The following is a 21318-nucleotide window of genomic DNA, read 5'->3' as shown; positions in this document are numbered from 1 at the left end:
TCAGAAATTTGAAAGAATCTTTTTTCAGAAATTCGGGACAATTGCTTTTGGAAATTCGGAAGAATTTCTCTTGGAAATTTGGAAGGATTCCTATTAGAAATTTTGAAGAACTTCTTTGACAAATTCGGAGAAAAATCTTTTGTAAATTCGGAAGAAATTCTTTTGGAAATTCAGAAGAATTTCTTTCGGAAAATTGGAAAGATTCCTTTTGGAAGTTTGAAAGAATTTCTTTGCCAAAATTGCCTTTGCCAATTTGCGAAATTCGGCAGAATTTCTTTGGGAAATTTGGAAGAGCTTCTTTAGCAAATTCAGAAGACTTTCCTTCAGAAATTTGAAAGAATTTCTTTTAGAAATTCGGAAGAATTTCTTTGGGAAATTCGTAAGAATTTCTTTTGGAAATTTGGAAGGATTCCTATTAGAAATTTGGAAGAATTTCTTTGACAAATTCAGACGAATTTCTCGAGCAAACTCGGAAGAAATTCTTTTGGATATTCGGAAGAAATTCTTCTGGAAATTCAGAAGAATTTCTTTCGGAAATTTGTAAGAATTTCTTTGCCAAATTTAAAATAATTTCTTTGCCAAATTCTTACGAATTACTTTGGCAAATTCGGAAGAAACTCCTTTGGAAACTCAGGAGAATTTCTTTCGGAAATTTTGAAGAATTTCTAGTGAAAAACCGGAAGATTTTTTTTTAATTGGGAGAGATTCCTTTTGGAAATTTGGAAGAATTTCTTTGCCAAATTTAAAAGAATTTTTTTGCCGAATTCGGACGAATTTCTTTTGCAAATTTAGGCGAAATTCTTTTAGATATGTGGAAGTGTGTGTGTGTGAAATTTGGAAGGATTTCTTTTGGAAATGCGAAAAAAATCTTCTAGAAAGTCCGAAGAACATCTTTTGAAAATTTCTCCGAAAATGTGGATCAGCAGAAATACGGAAGCATTGAACAGATCAATTAAATAAAATTTGGAAAACAAATCGAACAAATTTCAGCAATTTCCATATCCCATTTAGATCAGTGTCTAACTGCTCGAATTTTAATTCTGTCAACATCGCGCATCATTGAAAGAATCGACCAAGCCTACTTTGCCATGCGGCCCGAGACAAAAATATTTTGCACTCACCTGCTCCCTCCTTGTGGTCCTTCTTGCGGGAAACCAGCGACAGCGGCTCGCTCCCGAAAGCGCCGTCCCCGAAGTTGGCATTCTTCTGCGACTCGAGCAGCCGCAACTGCTCCTGGTGGATCCGGTGCTTGATCAAGCTGATCTTCGGCATTGTTTCTTCTTTTCTTCTTAGTTGCGCGTACGATTAATCCAAAAAAATGTTGTTGTTCTCTGTTTGTCAATCACTTGTTTACTTTTGTTTCCTTAATATTATTATTATTATCAAACAACGTGCTGTTGCGTCAGCTGTCACTTGTCATAATCACAAACGATCGCCACTTTTCCTAGAATATGATTTTCCGTTGGCGAGTACGATCGCAATTTCGTCACAAACGATCGCCGCAATCCTCACAAAATTCATCCATCAAGGCACTCCTGTTTTTACAAATTTCCATTTTCACCAATGCCTTCTTCGATTGCTGCTGGACGCACTTTTTCACTTAATTAATCGATCAAAAATCATCGGGAGATCTTAGTCAGCGCAGGTTGCTTCACTTAACTTAGAACTTAATCCTACTATCTTAGAAAATATTGCACTTTGAGTAGTATTTCTTGGGAATTCGTCACAGAGGGCTCGTTCGGCCACCAATCTTATTCACATGGTCGATATTTTCGTCGGATTATGCACTGCTTTTCTCGGTTTGCGGTTAATCCAATCCATGCGCACACAAAGGAGTTAATCCATCAAAACACACTTTAACCCAAATCGACTCGGATCGCAGTATTTTCTCCTCACTCTGCTGCTTGCTTGCACTTGAAACTCCCGGAAGTAACTGTTCCTTCTTGCTGCGATCGCGGAAAGCCGGAACTCTCCCAGTAGTGTTGGCTGATCGCTTTTATTTTTTTCAATTTCGCACAAAACTCCCGAATAAACAGAACGCAGTGGTTCTCAAACTCTCCAATCCACCACACGGGGACGGAAGGCACGCACGCAGGGGGGGCGAGCGGGAACACACCAAATAAAAACCGGCTCCGGGCAGCTCTTTTCAAACACCGGAGGACAGAGAAACGTTCGTTCTTGGCGGCGTTCTTTCACTTACTGTACACCGACTGGCAAGCGGATCGACCGTGCACCGTCGTCGGGTTCCGTTCCGCAGTTCCCGTCTCGATCGAGCCTACTACTATACACTAAACCAAACTCAGCGCAGTCGAGAGAGAGATAGAGCGCGCAGAACCGCATCCAGCTTAGCACTCGGTCGCGCTGGAATGAACGAAAAAAAATAAAACAGAATTACAGCTAGATTTCGAACGAACGAACGGACGAAAGCGGCTGCCGGTGGGACGAGCGAGACGGGCGATAGAACTTTCACGGGCCGGAGCGAGATGGGCGGTGGAAACGAGTTTTGTGCAGCGGCGCGAGCTTTGCGATGGGGCTAAGCGAGTGAGCGAGACCGGTCAGAGCGGAACGCTCTCCATGGGGCTCGTGTGTGTTGGTAAAGCCGAGCCGCCCGCTTGCTTCGATGCTGCAAGTGTTCTGTTATTATTGTTCTTTGCCTGCGGCGGCTGGTGTGGTGCTTTCTCGGATGTGTGTGCGGGGTGCGTGCTGTATAGCGGCATTTGCTGCGCTTGCGGTGGTGTGCGAATCGATTTACGGTTCACTACGCGACCCTGTTCTGTTGTTGCTCGCTCTGCAGGTGTGGTTCCTGTGTGTACATTCTAAATTCTCACACACAGAAGACCTGCTCGGGTTCGTCGTTTGCTGTGCGGAGCTTTTTCGTCTTCGAATGAAAGGTGAACCGGTGTTGGAAAGGCACCACAGTCAGGTGGATAGTGGGAATGTTTAAATGAAACGGCTCATGAGGATTAGTCAAGGATTTTTTTTAATATGTCCTGCTGCTCTTCGAGCATTTAAGGATGGGGAAATGAAAACCAAATATATTAAAATTAATATCAAAAACCTAATAGAATTTGTTGAGAGATGATTTTTGTGGCTCACTAGTGTCTTTATTTTTATTATTGTCACTATCATTTTTATTTTTCGAATGACAATAGACATTAGTAATTATGTTTTTCAATCTACAATTTCAAACAATCTCATGATATTTTGAAGAATTTCTAAGAAGAAAAACTCAAAACGATTGAGAATATAAGCACAAAAAAAGGAGAAAAGGATGTAAAATAATTATTGAGCGCGTAAAAGACTTACTTTTCATCCAGTTTCAACATGAACAACGTGGCAGTTTTGCCGCTTAATTCAATGACTGAATTTGAATTATCATTTGTAAACTCCGAAACATCGTTTTCAATATTGATATATTTTAACAAAATAAAAATTGAATATATATTTAAATTTTTCCAAAATAATTCAATTAAAATAAGTCCTACATAGAAAAAAAAACATACACTTTCAAACCCATTTAATACTTTTAATTGTCATTGTTTGATTCTAGTATAGTAGACATGTTTATGATGATTGTGAAAGCCTTATAATCAATTGACATCTTTTTAGAAGTCAATGAAACACAATCTGTAAAATTTCGGATTTTTTTCCAAAAATTAAAGAATTTCTTTCGAATCGAAATTCAGATGTTTTTTTCAAAATTAGGTGAATTTCTGATTCGTTATTTGAAAATTCGTAGAATTTCCGATTAGTTAACGGAACTTTATGCGAATTTTGAAATCAAAACGGAGAATTTTTGAATCATGAAACGAAATTCAGAAGAATCCTTATTCGCAATTTGAAAAATTTCCGGAAGAATGGTCAAAAACATCTATCGCGGATTGCTGGAGGAATTGTTCCCGGATTGCTGTAGAAATCGTTCATGGAATGCATGAAGAATCGTTTTTGAATTGCCGAAGGAAACGTTCGTGGATTACCGGATAAATCGTTCGTGTATTGTAGGAAAAACCAATCGTTGATTGCCGGGGGAATAGTTCGTGGATTGCCGGAGTAATCGTTTCAGACTTTCCGGAAGAACCGTTCCCAGATTGCCGGAGAAATAGTTTGTGAATTGCCGGAGAAATCATTCGTGCACTGCGAAGGAATTGTTTTCAGATTGCCAGATTCAGATTCCGAATTGCCAGTGGAATTGTTCGCGGTTTGGGGGAGGAATTGTTTTTCCGGATTGCCGGGGATTCGAGCACGGATTGCCGGAGAAATCGTTACCGGATTGTCGGAGGAACCTTTCTCGGATTTCCCGCGAATTCATTACCGTATTTTTGGAGGAATGGTTCTCGTTTCGTTGGGGGGAATCGCTCCCGTATTGTGGGAGGTATCCTAAGTAACTAAAAGTTCCTTTAAAAGTACCTTTTTCTTCTTAACCAGCTTGACTGAGCTTATTAAGCGAAAAACGTACTGTTAAAGGAACTTTTGGTTACTTGGGGTTGTTCTCCTGCAATCTCGAAACAAGTCCGCATGAAAACTGGAAACAATTCGTCAAGGAACGTTTTCCCTGGAAATCAACGAACGATTCTTGCGACAATTCGCGAACCATTACTCTGGAAATCTCGGAACGATTCCCCCGAAAATTCAAGAACGGTTCCACCGGCAATTCGAGAACGATTTGATTGGCAATTCACAAACGATTCCTTCGACAATTTAGAAGCGATTCTTCCTGCAATCCACGAACGATTCTTTCGACATTCCGGGAACGATTTTTCCAGCAAACCGGTCGACTAAATCTCTGTATAAATCCGTGAGTCCATATGAGTACCTGAGCTACTGGAAGCCTAATCACTTCTGGGATATGGATTTGTAGAATATCGTAGGTAATTCTGGTCACAAAGAATCAAGTAAATGCGCAGTTATGTGCAATTATGATATTCTAAAAGGTTATCATAATTCACATCTTTCCAAAATTGGCTCCAATTAATCTTTCTGGTGCCTTCATCCACCATTCGGATTTTCCTGAAAATTTTGTGTGAAATCTTGTATCTTTTGACACGACTTTTGAACTCTTTCCAAACAATCGTGGGAGCTTCCCTTCTAAATCCGTTAAAAAAAATCCTGCGAATTAGGTTTTTTCGTGGACATCGAGAAACCTCCAGTATACTTATAATAATGATTTTTATTCACTCTCTATGGAGTTTATGGACATCTAAAAAATGGTTACGGACTGCTTTCAATCTTTCAGATAATCAAGAATTTAATCCCTACAAGCTCACATTGCATAGTTGTTTGCCAAGTAAATCAATGTTCTTGGAATTCCAGCATTGTTTTATTTATAGAAAGTTCAACTACTATTGTGGAGTTTGAGTAAGTTACCATCAGCGTGTGATTTATATTACCACCTCAGCGCGTCATCGGTGAGCAGCAAGCCATGACATGACTCGACCTCTTCTTGTCAGATCTGCACACGCACCAACGGAGAGCTGCTCTCATCGCAATTCGCTCCAGCCATTTGGAGTCACACATTTTGTCGATCCTGCCAGGTTGTTTTTTGTATGCTAACGCTGATATTAGAAGATGAGTTGAATTTATGTGGTTAATGTGCGAAAAAAAACAATATTTAATGGTTTGGAAGGAACCACAAACAAGGAGGATTGTATTGCAAAGGGCGTCTGAAAGACCGCTGGAAAATGGATTGTGGTTTGGAAAATCACAAAGCGCGTATGGGAGACCGTTGAAAAATGGATTGTGGTTTGGAAAATCACAAAGCACGTCGGGACGACTGCTGAAAAATGGATTGTGGTTTGGAAAAACACCAAGCGCGTTTGGAAGACCCGCTGGAAAATGGATTGCGGTTTGGAAAATCAAAAGGGCGTCGGGAGGACCGCTGGAAAATGCATTGTAGTTTGGAAAATCACAAAGCGCGTCTACGAGACCGCTGAAAATTGGATTGTGGTTTGGAAAATCACAAAGCGCGTTGGGACGACCGCTGGAAAATGGATTCCCGAATAAAAAATACAGTAGAATAACAATACAATTTATTGTAACAATACTATTAATTACATTAAATTGGCAATAGATCATATTGTAAATGAAACCGTCGAAATACATTAGAATGCATTGTTATGAACCATTTACTCAAATGTAAATGAAGTTTTCGCAATAGAATGTACGGGTTGTTAAGTATCGTAACTATACAAAATCGGAGATTTTTCCATACATTTTTTTCGTCACACAATAGAGTGTATGGTTAATATATTGTTGAAATATCCGAACAAAACTGTTCAAAATACAATGGATTGTATTGTATTTGTATGGTAAAATAATACGATTTTGGATTTCTCAGTTGTGACAGCTTTACTGTTCAACAATGCAATTTAAAGGGAAAAAATGTATATTTGGCGCTATGAGGCAAATATTGTTAAATAGTTTTTATGCAATGTGAAGAAACGTTTCAAAAGTTATCAATGTATGAACCTTATGTACGAAAACGTTTAAAAAACAATTGCAAGCATTGTTACATTAGAGAAATATGTTTATGTATTGTATCCTTAGTGTTGATACAATCTGTGCAACCATCAATAAACAATGTATCTTATTGTATACCGTACATTGTATGGTAATTCAATTGTTTACACTATTGAACCAATAGTACATTTTTATCCGGGTTGTGGTTTGTAAAATCACAAAGCACGTCTGAAAAGCCGCTTTGAAGTAGTTTGTGATTTGGAAAATCGTAAAGCGCGTATCGGAGGCTGCCAAAACATAGGGTTGACGATCTAGAAAATCTCACGGTGAGTCCTGGAAGCATAGTGGTTAAAATTTATACTATTGACAGACCACAAGTTAGGCTTATTCCAACGAAATCTGAGATATATGGAGAGCTGTCATAAGCCACACAGTTGTTTGAAAGGCGAAATAGATTACATAACTTGAAGTTTATTTTGGGATTAACTGACTTACCCTTTGTTTCAAATATTCGAAATTCACGAAGTTAAAAAACGTTACCTGTTTTCACAAAGCTATTAGTTTGGAGTTGTTATTTAAAAGTACTAGTTAACACAAGTCTAAAATTGAGGTATCTCTATCTTTTTTTTAAATAAATATCATTTTCTATTTGGTTGTTCGGATGTTTAACATCGACTTGTTGAAGGTCAGCTTGATGGTGTTACGATACACGAGGCTGATAGTTGGATTAGTTGGGCAGAATAAGTTATTTATTATTGCTACAATCTATAATCTGTCTTGAGAGATCAATATCATAACACTAGGTACCAACTTAGATTAACATTTAAACGATACATTTTATTGACTTTTATTTAGTTGTTCTGTGATTGAAAACACCGATGTTTACACAAGTTTATTTTGGAGTTCAGTTTTCAAAGGTTCAACATGTTAAACGTTCATCTTCGCCTTGCAGAAATAACTTTAAAAAACTGCATCCTATGCTATAGGATTTTTTATTGCTTTTTTGTTAGAGAAGAAGGGTAATGTGGGGTTTTAGTAAGTAACCATCGGCGTGTGATTTATATTACTTGCACACACACCAACGGAGAGCTGCTGTCATCGCATTTCACTCCAACCATTTGGAGTCACACAACTATCAACTAGATGTCAGACAACTACAACAAGCAATGAATCTGTATAAGGAACATCTAATGGAGTTTGTTGAAGAACTCGTGCAAACATGTTTGAAAATTCCTAGGCATATTTTTTTGTATGAATACTTCCACGAAGACATTTCAATTCTAGCTTGTGTAAAATAAACCAAGTTTTTGGAGCGGAGCTTTTGAACAAATCTTCTTAACATCGATCGAAGAGCTCCAGAATAAAACTATAGACTATAACTCTTGGAAATTCTTTGCATTTTTTTATGTTTTAGTGAGAGTTCTGAAGTATTTTGGAAAATTTTGGGAAGAGAATAATTATCTTCACAAGATATTCTAAAGCATGTTCACTGAAGTAATTTATGTACAAAATTCTAGTAGATCAACTAGAGTATTTCCTGATAAAATTGTTCTATAAACATAAAAAACAGTGAATGGAAACCGAAGCATTCTCATTAAAAACAATATTATCCTCCTCTTGCGTCCGGGTATAACTAGTTGTGGACTGGTTATGGAGTACCGAGTATCGTTTAATTGAGACCATCGCCACCTACGTGGATAAGGTGCTTTAATCCCCTATTATTCTCTCTACATGACTAATAATTTGATCACCTGAGGACGTTAGGATCGACCAATGACATTATTAGCCCATCATCAAATGGAAGTTCACGAAATATATTCAAAATATTACATACAAAATTTTGTTTGGAGATGATGCCGATGCTGTGGAGTTCCATCATAGGTTCACAAAGATAGTATTCGGCGTATTTTTTTAATCGAGCTTCCAAATAACTAGTTCAGGCCTGCTCAACCTTTTCAAGCCACGGGCCGATTTTCAGAAACGCCACTTGCTGACGGGCCAGAAAATATTGGGTACATATTTTTTAAACATTTTTAAAATAACCAAAGCAAAATCTATATTTTTTAGAATGGTATTTAGTTTTACAGAATGGCTAAAATTGGTTTGAAAGAAACTAAATACGATTGAACAATATTTTGTGTGTGCTTATTTTCTTTTTCTTTGTACGTAACAGGACATGGAATTGTTGGCTTCCTTTCAATACTCGACGTGTATTGATTTCACAATCGTTGATCGAATTTCACAAGATAATTACTGTTTATTGCTTTCATTCTTGATAAGAGTTGGAACATTCGAAGTACATTATTCACATCAGTAAACGGTGTTGAGTAACTGTGTTCTAAAAAAATAGCGAATAGGCCTATAAATGTATGTTGAAAGGCTTCGACTGTTTCTGTTTTACCAGAATTTGATAAATGTATTAATTTTCGATTGAGTGAGTGGAAAAAATGCGTACCTGAGTTCGAACACCAATTTGAACATGACGAAATGATGCACAATGGGTTCAAAAAGTGCATTGGAAAAGTCAAACGCAAGTACTATAGGCCCAGAATGAATGTTGACATCAAAAAGTATATCGCGTTGTGTGAGACTTATAAAGAGAACAACACTCCACATTATCAACGGCTCCAGGAACGGGTAAGCAGCGAATTGCGACCAAACCATTCCAAATTGTGTGTACGGACTACATACAATTACTTCCTAGGAGCAAGCAAAGCAATGGCCACTTGTTAGTCGTATCAGACATTTGTTCTTAGTACTCTTTGCTTGCTCAGGTGAAGAAGATTGCTTCAGGTAGTCATTGCACGATTTTGGAAGAGCGATGGTTTCATAGGCTGTCCGTTGCGTTATACGTGATTATGTATAACGCGACAACATTTCTATCAAAGGAATTACAGGAATTGTTTAAGAAGTATGAAATCTAACACTGGCCAATGCTCGACACCGTAGTCAAGCAAATAGCTCTGGTATACTGAAATATCAGAGATCGAGTTTGTGCTAAACAACACGCTGCATGGATCCACGAAGTTCACAGCATCGTGTTTCTTTCGGCCATGACATGGACGCACGAGGATCTGACCCCAAGAGGGAGGGAGATGGTGATCTCTCAGAGAATGATCGAGCAGCGAAATTGAAAGGTGTCAGTAAAAAAAAAAAATATGACGTTGTCTGAAAAAACCTAAAAAGAGCATATGAGAGTACAAGTAAGTAAGTAAGTTGCGTTCGATCATTTAGTAGTTTGTCAATAGCGCATTCCAGAAGCTGAATTTCAAAATATGTTGTATGGTGGACTTCTAGTGCGAAGGTTTTTCTACAACTCTGTCAAATCTGCTATAGTTTCAGTAACTTAGACTAAATGATAACAAAATTCCTATCATTTAGTTTGAGTTACTGCAACTAGCGCTATAACTCCGTTACTAGTGGAATTCAAACAACGAACCATTAGGCAGAGTTGTAGAAAAACCTTCGCACTAGAAGTCCACCATACAACATATTTTGAAATTCAGCTTCTGGAATGTGTTATTGTAGTTTGTCAATGATCGAACGAACTAAATGATCGAACGCAAATTACTGAATGATCGTTAACATCCTTGGTATAAACCATGCTAGGAAGGGCAACAGCTCCTGTATGATGTAGCCGATATGAACGGGAAGCTGCTGGGAATATTTTCCGCAGTAGATTTGAAGGCCTAAAACGATTTTTTTTTTATTATTGTCCGTGATACCAGTACATGCTTGACGGGACGGTCAATAGTAAGGAAAGTAACCGGTCCATGAAAACCCTATTTGGAGAGGTTTACCAAATTGTCTTATCGAGGATGGACTCATTAGCAGCTAAAAAGGGAAGGTTACTTATGCAACCCCTTGCAATGAAAGAGTTCAACTGTGTGTTTTAATTTGAAATTAATGTTTTGTAATAATTTTTAATATTCGTCTCGCTGTATGTCCAATCATTGTATATTATTTCGAACATATCTGTTCCATTATGCACATTATGCAGTTTTCTAACTTGCCTCCTACTTCGTCAAAAAGTTTTCTGATGCAGCTCACGAGACTGTGTATAGTATACAGCGAGTGTATGGAGAAGGAGGAAATGGCTATAGCTTTATGATGACCCGACCCATACTATCAACGCTTCAACATCTTCTTCTTCTTATATATAAAAATGAAATGGTCTGTGTTCGTATCCGCATAACTCGAAAACGGCTGGATGGATTTCTTTCATTTCTTCAGCAGAAACATTCGTTATAGTTTCCGACGGGTTTATATGATATTTCCTTATGCGAAAATCATTAGTAAGATTGAGTATATCGTGAAAATCTAAAATGAGGATTCGTATGGAAAATTAGCTTCGGCACTTCACAACACGCATTTTCGCCTACTATGCAGGACAACGTCTGCCGGGTCTACTAGTAAAATTTATAAATACGGTCTACCGTGGATCCCCGATAATTTGAACGGTACATCATTCAAATTAACGGGGTTCATTTTTAATTTGAACTTCTGGTTACTCTATTTGATTCAGAAAAAACTGGTTTCTGACTGCTCTCTTTGCTGGTTTGTTTTGATTCTGCGTTCCGTTTCACGATGTTCCATTTTTCTTTTCTCGATTCCACGTGCTAAATGACGTTTGAACCATTTTTAATTTGAACGATGTTCAAATGAACGGGGTTCAAATTAAAAAGTGTTCAGATTAAAAACGGTCATATTACCGGGGCTCCACGGTATTCCGCAATAGTATTCTATTCTACGATAGTATCGCAAGATACTGGATTAGTAAGATGTTAATTGTCAGAAGAAGAAGAAACTGAGTGGAGTTGGAATACCAACGATGATATCTATATTTGGAGTTAATTTGTGTTTTTGAAAAAGTGTTTAAAAAAGTTTTGTTTTGTTAGTAAAATAATGGTTCAGAGATACGCGTCACAAAGTTGTTGTTCTTGGTAAAAAAAATCTTCTTCGCCGAATTTTTTCACCCGATCAGGGGGAGAATGTAATCAGTGGTGTGTGAAGTGTCCAAAGATTAGTAAGATTTTCGAAGTTTGTATACTTCTTCTTCTTATTGGCATTACATCCCCACACTGGGACAGAGCCGCCTCGCAGCTTAGTGTTCATACAGCACTTCCACAGTTATTAACTGCAAGGTTTCTAAGCCAGGTTACCATTTTTGCATTCGTATATCATGAGGCTAACACGATGATACTTTTATACCCAGGGAAGTCGAGACAATTTCCAATCCGAAAATTGCCGTTGGATAGCATCCGATACCAATGATGCAGAACGTAGCCACAGGAAAGAATTCCGCTACCTACCATCAGGCGTCGCATAAGGATATGATTGGGCGCCTATGGTAGAAGGGGCCATGATCAGGCGAAAATGTGATAAGGAAAATCTCAACGAGCGAAGGCTTGGATGGAAAACCGCCATTTTTTGGGAAGCCATAAGTTCAAAACACTCGAAAGAACAAGAAGTTTTATCAAGGAATCACGCAGGCAGAGCAGTCACTTACAAAAAAACAACCTTCTCAACAACCACCTGGCTATCCTTCAACAGGACCCCTGTCCTCCACGTTTGAACCATGACCGTCTGGCTTCTAAGTTACGAACAGTTCCGTTGTTGAGCTTAGAATATCCCGTGGCGTACGATGCCGAGAGGTAGCAGTTTGGTTATCATTCGGCAGTACCAATACTCAGGTGCTCTTCCTGGACTCAGCCAGGGGCGTCAATTTTGTGGTTGAACGAGTCGACAAGGAGCGTCAACGGCAAAGTTGTCGTGAAAGGAAGCGATCGAAGAACCTGGTGAAGTAGCGGAGTTCGAAAAAGGGGCCCCCAAGACGAAGTTATGAAATATAGTTCGAAGGTAGGAGTTGTGATATATAAAAGTGGGAAGAAAATGGTGTGTTCAATTACGATATTTAGGTATTTTTTTGGCCCTTGAAATCCTGTGCGTAATTCTGGGGCATTTGATAAAAAGGGTCTCATTGGTGCTGGGCAGGGATCGTCCATATTTACAGATATTACTGCTGGAAACAAGGGGACCAATAGTTTTGCATTGCTTGCAGAAGATCGTTTCTATGCATCGGTATTAAGAATATCTTGCATCATATACGTCGGTTTCTTCCTTTTGAAACTGCTTTCCGATGCTGGTGGTGGTTTAGTCTCCTGGGTAGATATTACAGTAGCGGCTGAAGATCCGTTCGGAATTGGGATAACGTATATCCCATATTCCCAGCAGCTACAGCATACATATCTAGGGGATGGGTAAAAACCAACCAAACTAGGATAATTTTACGTTCAATACTCGACAGACTGATAAAACATTGCAGATTATAGAGTGCTGGACATTTAATAGCTATGTCGGAAAAGAGACCACCAAAATGGATATTCAACATAAAACCTGGAAGATGCCATAACCATTCTGGCCAACATTCACTCTCCCGTTCCCACTGTGCAACACAACCGAGATACCAGAGCCAGAAGCACTCTACTACCACTCATACATTCGCTACACATTGGAAGCTCACCTTGTCTTCCGTTTCTGGCTTCGTACTGATCGTTCGTGTTGGCCAAGAATAACCGGTGACTGTGCATGTGGTGCTCGGCATGCCCTTGCCACACTTGGACTTGTATGTGCGAATACCCGACCGACCGACCGGACGGACGGATAGGCAATTTGTCGTGCCGTGAATACTGAACCGAATGCTCCAATACACCACTGTCCGACTGACTGTGCAACAGGCGCGAGCAGCACCGGTACAGGTAAACCTGTTTTGTGTGTATCGCGCCGTGTGCTGCTGCTGGTGCTTACGATGATCATCATAACAGCAACATCAGCAAGCAGCATAGAACGAACGGATCGACTCGAACGCGAACCGGCATTCGGGGAACGCGATCTTTCGCTCTGTTCTCTGTCGTCTTCAGCTCTGGTAAAAAACAGCAGTACCAGTGGCTGGCTGTGGTGGTAGCCTTGTATAGGTATTTGAATTGTAGCATTTATTCCATTGTCCCGCACCAGTGCGATCATTGATCGATAGAGCTCGGACTCGTGTGCATGTGTGCGAATGCTTTCAATCGTCATTCTGCTGATCGCGCATCGCACAGGTATGCTCTGTGCTGTTGCTGCTCTCAAGCCAGCGGGCGATCAGCACCGTTCCCATTCTCCCTTCGCGGATCGTCTGCTTCTTTTGTGCTCTTCTGATGGCAGATAGAAAGAACGATCATTCGTTCGGGACTGTCTTCTTTTGCTTTCGCTTTGAGAATGTGTCTTCTTTTTCTTAGTTCCCTAGTTGATGGCGCTCTGACACTGACTGGACCAAGTGGACTGGCCGTTGTCGTCGATCGCTGAAGTAGCCGTAGGCAAACAGGCAGCACGCAGCGCAGGTATGATAATGACGGACGACGACGGCGATCGAGATTGTGCTGACTGACTGAGGAGGAGGCGAGGTGACTGATCGTCGTCATCGTCGCATAAGACAAAGAATAGAGAACAATAAAAAAAGTTTTTTTTTGTTTCGTTTATAACCGGTAAAACAACAACAAAAACAACAGAACCTTAATGCGATCATGATCATCGCATATTTAGCCGCACGCTCATTACGGCCGGGCGAGGGGGCGGATGGTCATCATCATCGCCGGGGCAGTAAATGAGAACGGCATTAGTTGTAAGGTTTTCGGTGAGGAATATTCATTATGGGAAATGAAAAAAGTGACGATGCAGGAGTTTTTGGGTGCCGGCGGAGGCACGGGGCAGGTCAATGCATTAGCACAGTCATAAAGCTTTCATTGTGATTTTTGTTTGAAAATAAAACTAGAATGGAATTTATTGGGCCGGTAGGCAGCTCGATAATTTTCTATGTTCTTGCCATTTGCTTTATTTTCTTGCTCGGAGATACTATACAGACATTGCATGAAATCTACTCAAAAATGTTTCTAGAACTGCGTGAGTTGTTACAAAATATTCAGGCTCAGGAACAATCCTCTATCAACAAGCTCTATTTCAATGAAAATGGGAATTTTTGGAGTATCAACTTTAAAGCAGTCGTCTTGTATTTTCATATATTAAAATGAACTTGCATTTTCTTCAGAGCCATAAATGGATTATGGATTATGCTATTCGCAAGAAGCTTCCGTTGATCGATTCATTAAGAGATCGTGTTTACAAATGAAAAGAAGGACAATTTGAAGTACACAACGTTGTGATGAATTCTGAAATCAGCCATTGAGCTTACAATGAAATAGATCTTTTCAGTCAACTCAACTAACAGTTAGATCGCAAATAAAATACACCGGGCAAGATCGGTCTTGTTCGCAACCGTTGGGGACCAAAATCCCCAAAATCCGGCTCCCTTTTGCAAGATAGCTTGAACAGAAGTATGAAGGCTGTCATAAGTTGTGTAACCGTTCGCAAATCGTCTGAGAGAATTTATAAACTTCGGTGGCTTTAGCGCCACTCTCGCGTACGAGAGACCACCAGTCTGTTGACTTGCCCGACTATTTTTGAGACAATTCCTCAGGGGAAATCCTCGAACGGTTGCTGGCTGAATTTTCAAAATCACCCGCTGTTACCTGGAAAACCACCCTAAAATCCTTTGCCCCGATTACCCTCGTAATCACTTAAGCTCGCTCAACAATAAACGTAAAACCAATAGAGGAATAGAACTCTGAGGTGCAATCTACCAACGGAATAGCGGAAACGTAAAAGAGAACAGCAGGTTCTCACGGAACTGCCGAAACAAAATCAATTGTCTCTCAGAGCTTCAAATTCAACAAATTTATTAGTCTACCATTTCATTCGGGTTGGACGGAATTTCTGTACTAGCTAAGGGGGAAACTATTTCATGGCCATGAGTATATACAAGTTTCCACGTACCTGCGCAGGATTTTTGGTAGCGATGACGGGTTCCGGCGGGTGCCGAAAACGGAGGGCTTTCCGGCGGAGTGCCGAACGCTGCAGACTTTCCGGCGGGGTGCCGAAAACGATGGTTCTTCCGGCAGTGTGCCGTAAGACGCACCGATCGAATAGAGTTCGCCGCCGTACCAAACTGACTATCTACAAAACATTTATAAGACCGGTAGTTCTCTACGGACACGAGACCTGGACGATGCTCGTGGAGGACCAACGCGCACTGGGAGTGTTTGGAAGGAAAGTGCTGCGTACCATCTATGGTGGGGTGCAGATGGCGGACGGTACGTGAAGGAGGCGAATGAACCACGAATTGCATCAGCTGTTGGGAGAACCATCCATCGTTCACACCGCGAAAATCGGACGACTGCGGTGGGTCCGGCACGTAGCCAGAATGTCGGACAGTAATCCGGTGAAAATGGTTCTCGACAACGATCCGACGGGAACAAGAAGGTGAGGTGCACAGCGGGCAAGGTGGATCGATCAGGTGGAGGACGATTTGCGGACCCTCCGCAGACTGCGTGGTTGGCGAAGTGCAGTCATGGACCGAGCCGAATGGAGAAGACTTTTATGTATCGCACAGGCCACTCCGGCCTTAATTTGGTAATAAATAAAAATGTTGACGACTAGGCACATCTTTTATGCCATTGTCCGGCAATTTTTAAAAAGAGATTACAGTTCTTCAACAGGGGGTAGATAGTAGACCTGCGCACCGATTGAAAGTTTATCAGCGGCGGCGTGGCAGCGTCACGCCTAGAGATGTCGTAAAATTCCGATTAATCGATTAGTAACTAATCGATTACTCTCGATCCTTGTCGATTATTGAATCGATTAATAATATATAGTAATCGATTCAAAATTAATCGATTATCACAACGATGAATCGATTAATCGAGGTAATCAATTAAATTTCGACATCCTTATGATGTCGTAAAATCCTGATTAATCGATTAGTAACTAATCGATTACTCTCGATTCCTCTCGATTATTGAATCGATTAATCGTTTGGTAATAATCGATTCAAAATTAATCAATTATCACAACGATGAATCGATTAATCGAAGTAATCGATTAATTTGCGACATCTCTAGTCACGCCGTTTGTAATCGGCGGCGTGGGTCGGCGTGAGCTTATTTCAAGCAATAGAAATTTTCCGAAATTCTTCCACAAATTCTTCTGTAAATTCCACCAGGAAGTGCACTGAAAACTGCTCCAGGAATTGCTTCGAAAGTTCCACTAAGAATTCCTCCGGAAATTCCTCCAAGAATTCCTCCAGAAGTTCCTCCAGGAGTTCTTGCGGTAGTTCCTCCAGGAATTCCTACGAAAGTTCTTCCAGGAATTCCTCCGAGAATTCCTCCAGGAGTTCTTTCAAGAATTCCTCCGGTAGTTCCTCCAGGAATTCCTCCGGTAGTTCCTTCAGGAATTCCTCCGGTAGTTCCTTCAGGAATTCCCCCAGGAGTTCATCGGGGAGATCTTACAAGAATTGCTCCGAGCGATCCTTCAGGATGATGGCGGATCAGGCAGACAACGGCAGCAGAAAATTGCGTTTCGGGACTCGGAATAGAAATAGTATTAACACGCGAGAAACTTTCGGTTATACAATAACTTTTATTTTAGCGAATACAGAAAACACGCGGACGCGGCTAGGCGAAACTTGTAATAAAAATAAACGGTAAAACACTTGTCAGTCACATCGATGGGAGATGTATTCTCCATGGGCACCGAGGGGCACACTGATGAGGAGCAGTATGACAGTGTACACACTCAACACTCCTCCTCACTGCAGACTTCCATATGCTGACCTTCCAATCCCAACAACTCACAACACATCTTGTGCTTTAGCGGACCTAACGGCTTTGTGAACACATCCGCCAGCATGTCTTCGGTCGGGCAGTATTGTAGGGTTATTTGCTTCGTAACGCACAGCTCGTACACGAACTGTTGCTTTGTGTCGATGTGTTTGGACCGACGATTCTGCCTCTCACTCTTTACGAAGGTTAGACAGGACTGGTTGTCCTCCATAACGGTTGTAGGTTCAATTTGCTTTTCACGGAAATCCTGCAGCAGCTGTCTCAGCCATATGGTCTCTTGACAGGCCTCTGCGAGCGCCACGTATTCAGCCTCCATGGTTGATAGCGTGACACTTGATTGTCTTCTGCTGGCCCACGAAATAACTACGCCGGCGTACAGGAATACAAATCCCGATGTAGATCTTCTCGTGCCTATATCTCCTGCCCAATCAGAAACAGAATATCCGATCAAGTCCTGCTTCGTATCTCCTCCTAGCTGTACTGCATAGCCTCGCGTTCTATTCAGCGTTTTTCTGCACTTCAGTCGGCTTCAGTGGGCGCCCCAAAATTGCTGTACTTACATCGATGTCAGGTCTCGCTACAACACCCAGGTAAAAAAGAGTCCCTACGAGGCTCGGGAATTTGGTTACGTCATCCATCAATTTGCTTGAATCCTCTACCTTCAGGTATCCTACGTCCATAGAGGATCTCGCTGGCCTTGCATCCACCATACCGTACCTTTTGATCAGGTTGTCGATGTAAGTGTCTAGGCTAAGCGCACTACGTAACGATCGCTGATATGCTCAACCTCCATGCCAGGAAAATGGCGTACTTGGCCTGAGCTGGTCATTTGAAACTCCTGCTACAAACTCCGGAAAATTTTCGCAATCTCTTCCTCTTCCAATGATGCGATCAGTAGGTCATACACGCAAACCAACAGGAAAATAGTAGTCATGGCAGTTCACTTCACATAGAGACACGGATCTGAATCTACCGCTTTGAACCCGTATTTTTTCAGTAGCTTCCGATGCCAACACCTTGCCGACTGTCGCAGACCGTATATGCTGCGTCTGAGCCGACACACCAACTCCTCCTGTTCCTTTGCTTCATATCCAATGGGCTGCTTCATATACACTTCCTCGTCCAGTGTTCCGTAGAGATAGGCGTTTTTAACGTTGAAGTGCTGTACGATCAAACCCTTCTTGGCCGCTACAGACAGGAATGTACGAAGTGTGGTATGACAAGTAACTGGTGCAAAGGTTTGCTCAAAGTCAATGTTAGGTCGTTGGGAAAATCCCTGAGCCATTTTGGGTTCTTCACAGCTTCCTGGAAACTTCCTTGTTCTTCCGTGGCACAAGCTGCTATTCCCACGTCGTAATCTAGCACAAATTCATCGAAATGTCGCGGAACCTTTCCACGCGTTTGTCGGCTGGATCGCCGGACGTCACCAGTGGCTTCATCCTCTTCATTTGCAGCTTCAAAGTATTCATCAGCATCTGAATTATCGCTCCCTTAATGCTCTTCTTTCTCCTTAAGGGGTATCAGCTTGATCTCGCTATCCGCTACCTTTCGCTTGCTTGGAACAGATGTCACTACTGGTATCTCAACGGAAGACGTACCATTTCCGAGTTCCAGAAATTTTGCATCCCGGCTGATGGTAATCAGATCCGTTTCTGGGTCCAGAAAACGGTAGCCCTTGTGCTCGAGCGAATATCCGACGAACACTAACTTTTTCGCTTTCCCATCCATTTTGTGACGTTTGACATCCGGAACATGTACGTAGGCTTGGGATCCGAACACCTTCAGATGGCTCATGTCAGGTTTGCGGCCCCACCAAAGCTCGTATGGTGTTTTTGATACAGATCTAGAGGGCAAACGATTCTGCAGGTATGTTGCCGTCAACACCGCTTCACCCCAGTAACGCTTGTCGAGACCGGCGTCCAGCAACATACAAGTTGCCATTTCGGTGATGGAACGGTTCTTCCGTTCGGCCATTCTGCTGAGGAGAGTACGGTGTTGTAAATTGCGGTTTGATGCCTTCTTCCTTGTAGAATCTGCGAAGATCTCCGTTGTCAAACTCGCCGCCACCATCGGAGCGAACAACCTTCGGTTTGCGACCGAAAACATTCGCAGTCCAGTGAATGTAATCCTACAGGTTTTGTGCGGCTTCGTTCTTATTGCGCAGCAGATACGTCACAGTGAATCTGCTGAAATCGTCAACGATATGCATTACATACCGATTTCCACTCGGCGTCGTGTGCTTCATCGGGCCACACAAATCTGTATGCACGATATCCAAGACGGCCGAAGACTTTCGGTCAGTCACATGAGGAAAGGGGGAACGAGCAGATTTTCCCTCTAAGCAACATTCACATATTAATTTTAGGCTACAGTCGCTTACCTTCATGCCGCTTGCTAGATGTTCTTTGTTAATTCGCTCGACGGCTGCCCAATCGCGGTGACCCAACCGGCAATGCCATTGGTGTTGGCAGTTCAACAGATGATGTCCTTCGTTCACTTTCAACGACGATTCACCACATAACAGATGATACAAACTTCCACACCGACCACCAATTGCCACAATTTCACCCACAGCATCAACCACTCGGCAACTCGTGTCATCAAAACATACTGTCAGCTGCTTTTGAGCCAGCTTGCCAGCTTGACGTCCGACATAGTGATACGAACCGGTTTGTTGTCAGCATCCATGCCAATTAGCATTCCGCTTCCTACGCCCTTAATCTGGGTCTTCTTGCCATCGGCCACTGTGATCCAGCCACCAGGAAATTCCCGCAGCTCCTTAAAAAATGACCTATCGTTGGTCATGTGGGCACTAGCCCCGCTATCGATCACCCACGATGAACACTTTTCTCCAACAGTAAACGCGACACTACGATTGTCACTGTGCGCTGCTTTGGCACCTTCGTTTTTCGGCTCGCATTTCGAACATTCACCTTCTTTCTTAGAGGCCTGCAACTTCCTACAATTCCGGCGCAAATGGCCAGGCTTCTTGCAATGATGGCATACTCGGGTTTCCTTATTCTTGCTCGTTTTCGCTTCAGCCGTTCGCATTGCCTTTTCGGATTTCACCCTCACATCCCCTCGCTCGAGCCGACGATGGTATTCGTCCATTAGTCTTGACTTCACTACAACCATTGATATCTCGTCATCCGACCTTGAATCCAGCGCCGAAACGATGCTGTCAAACGACGGAGGCAAACTGCGGAGCATCATGCAAATTTGCGTGTCCTTGTCAAGGTCGGTCCCGGCAGCAGTGAGGCGGTCGAGCGTGTCGTCTATCGTCATCAAATGTTGCTTGCTGAAGATCGCCGTTCTCCGGGAGATTTATCGAGCAAAGTTTCTTCAGCAGACTTACCCGGACGGATCTTGATGTTTTCTGGTGATAGCTTTTTAGTGCGGAGAACACATCCTTGGCGTTTGTTTTCCCGTTGACTAGCGGCAATTGGCTGTCTTCCAACAACAGCACCAGTGTTGCTCGCGCCTTTCGATCAGCTGCTTTCCATTCGTCGAAATCATCATCATCTTGATCAGGGGAATTATCTTTAATGACGTGCCACAGGTCCTCTCTGCATAACAACATTTCCACCCGCACACTCCACGTTTGCCAATTTGTCCCGTTTAGTTTCGGGATTAGAAACTTGGCATTCCTCATTGTTTTTGTTTCGATATATCGTCCAACGTCCACTTTTTTTTTTGCTCTTTCGCGGTTAACTTAACCTCACTCCAACAGCAAACAGTTCACACGGAGCGGAAAAAACTCTGGCACCGAATTCTACGTCGGCTCTCTCGGCCGGAAAACTATTCACACTATTTTCACTCCGCCCCGCAACTGGGACCATAACCTGATGGCGGATCAGGCAGACAACGGCAGCAGAAAATTGCGTTTCGGGACTCGGAATAGAAATAGTATTAACACGCGAGAAACTTTCGGTTATACAATAACTTTTATTTTAGCGAATACAGAAAACACGCGGACGCGGCTAGGCGAAACTTGTAATAAAAATAAACGGTAAAACACTTGTCAGTCACATCGATGGGAGATGTATTCTCCATGGGCACCGAGGGGCACACTGATGAGGAGCAGTATGACAGTGTACACACTCAACACAGGATTCCTCTGGAAGTTCCTCCAAGCATTCCTCCTTTCTCC

At 41.9% G+C, this 21318-nt stretch overlaps 1 protein-coding gene across 2 annotated transcripts in view; it reads right to left on the bottom strand.

Moving 5' to 3' along the window:
• The window catches only part of LOC134207784 (transcriptional regulator ovo-like), an 87728-nt gene extending 85362 nt beyond the window's left edge, over nt 1-2366 (bottom strand). Inside the window, exons 1-2 of one of the 2 annotated variants that reach the window (XM_062683693.1) lie at nt 2201-2362; nt 1122-1444 (exon numbers count right to left, since the gene is read on the bottom strand). In XM_062683693.1, coding sequence (XP_062539677.1) covers nt 1122-1272 — 151 coding nt within the window. In that variant the 5' untranslated portion in view covers nt 1273-1444; nt 2201-2362. Of the gene's footprint in view, nt 1-1121 lie in introns of both variants that reach the window. The other variant, XM_062683692.1, reaches the window with a different exon arrangement.
• Between the last annotated feature and the right edge of the window lie 18952 nt (nt 2367-21318).

This window comes from Armigeres subalbatus, chromosome 1 (assembly GCF_024139115.2).
Source record: "Armigeres subalbatus isolate Guangzhou_Male chromosome 1, GZ_Asu_2, whole genome shotgun sequence".
Lineage (NCBI taxonomy): Eukaryota > Metazoa > Arthropoda > Insecta > Diptera > Culicidae > Armigeres > Armigeres subalbatus.
The sequence above is the reverse complement of the archived record's forward strand: the minus strand, read 5'-3'. Positions and strand labels throughout refer to the sequence as shown.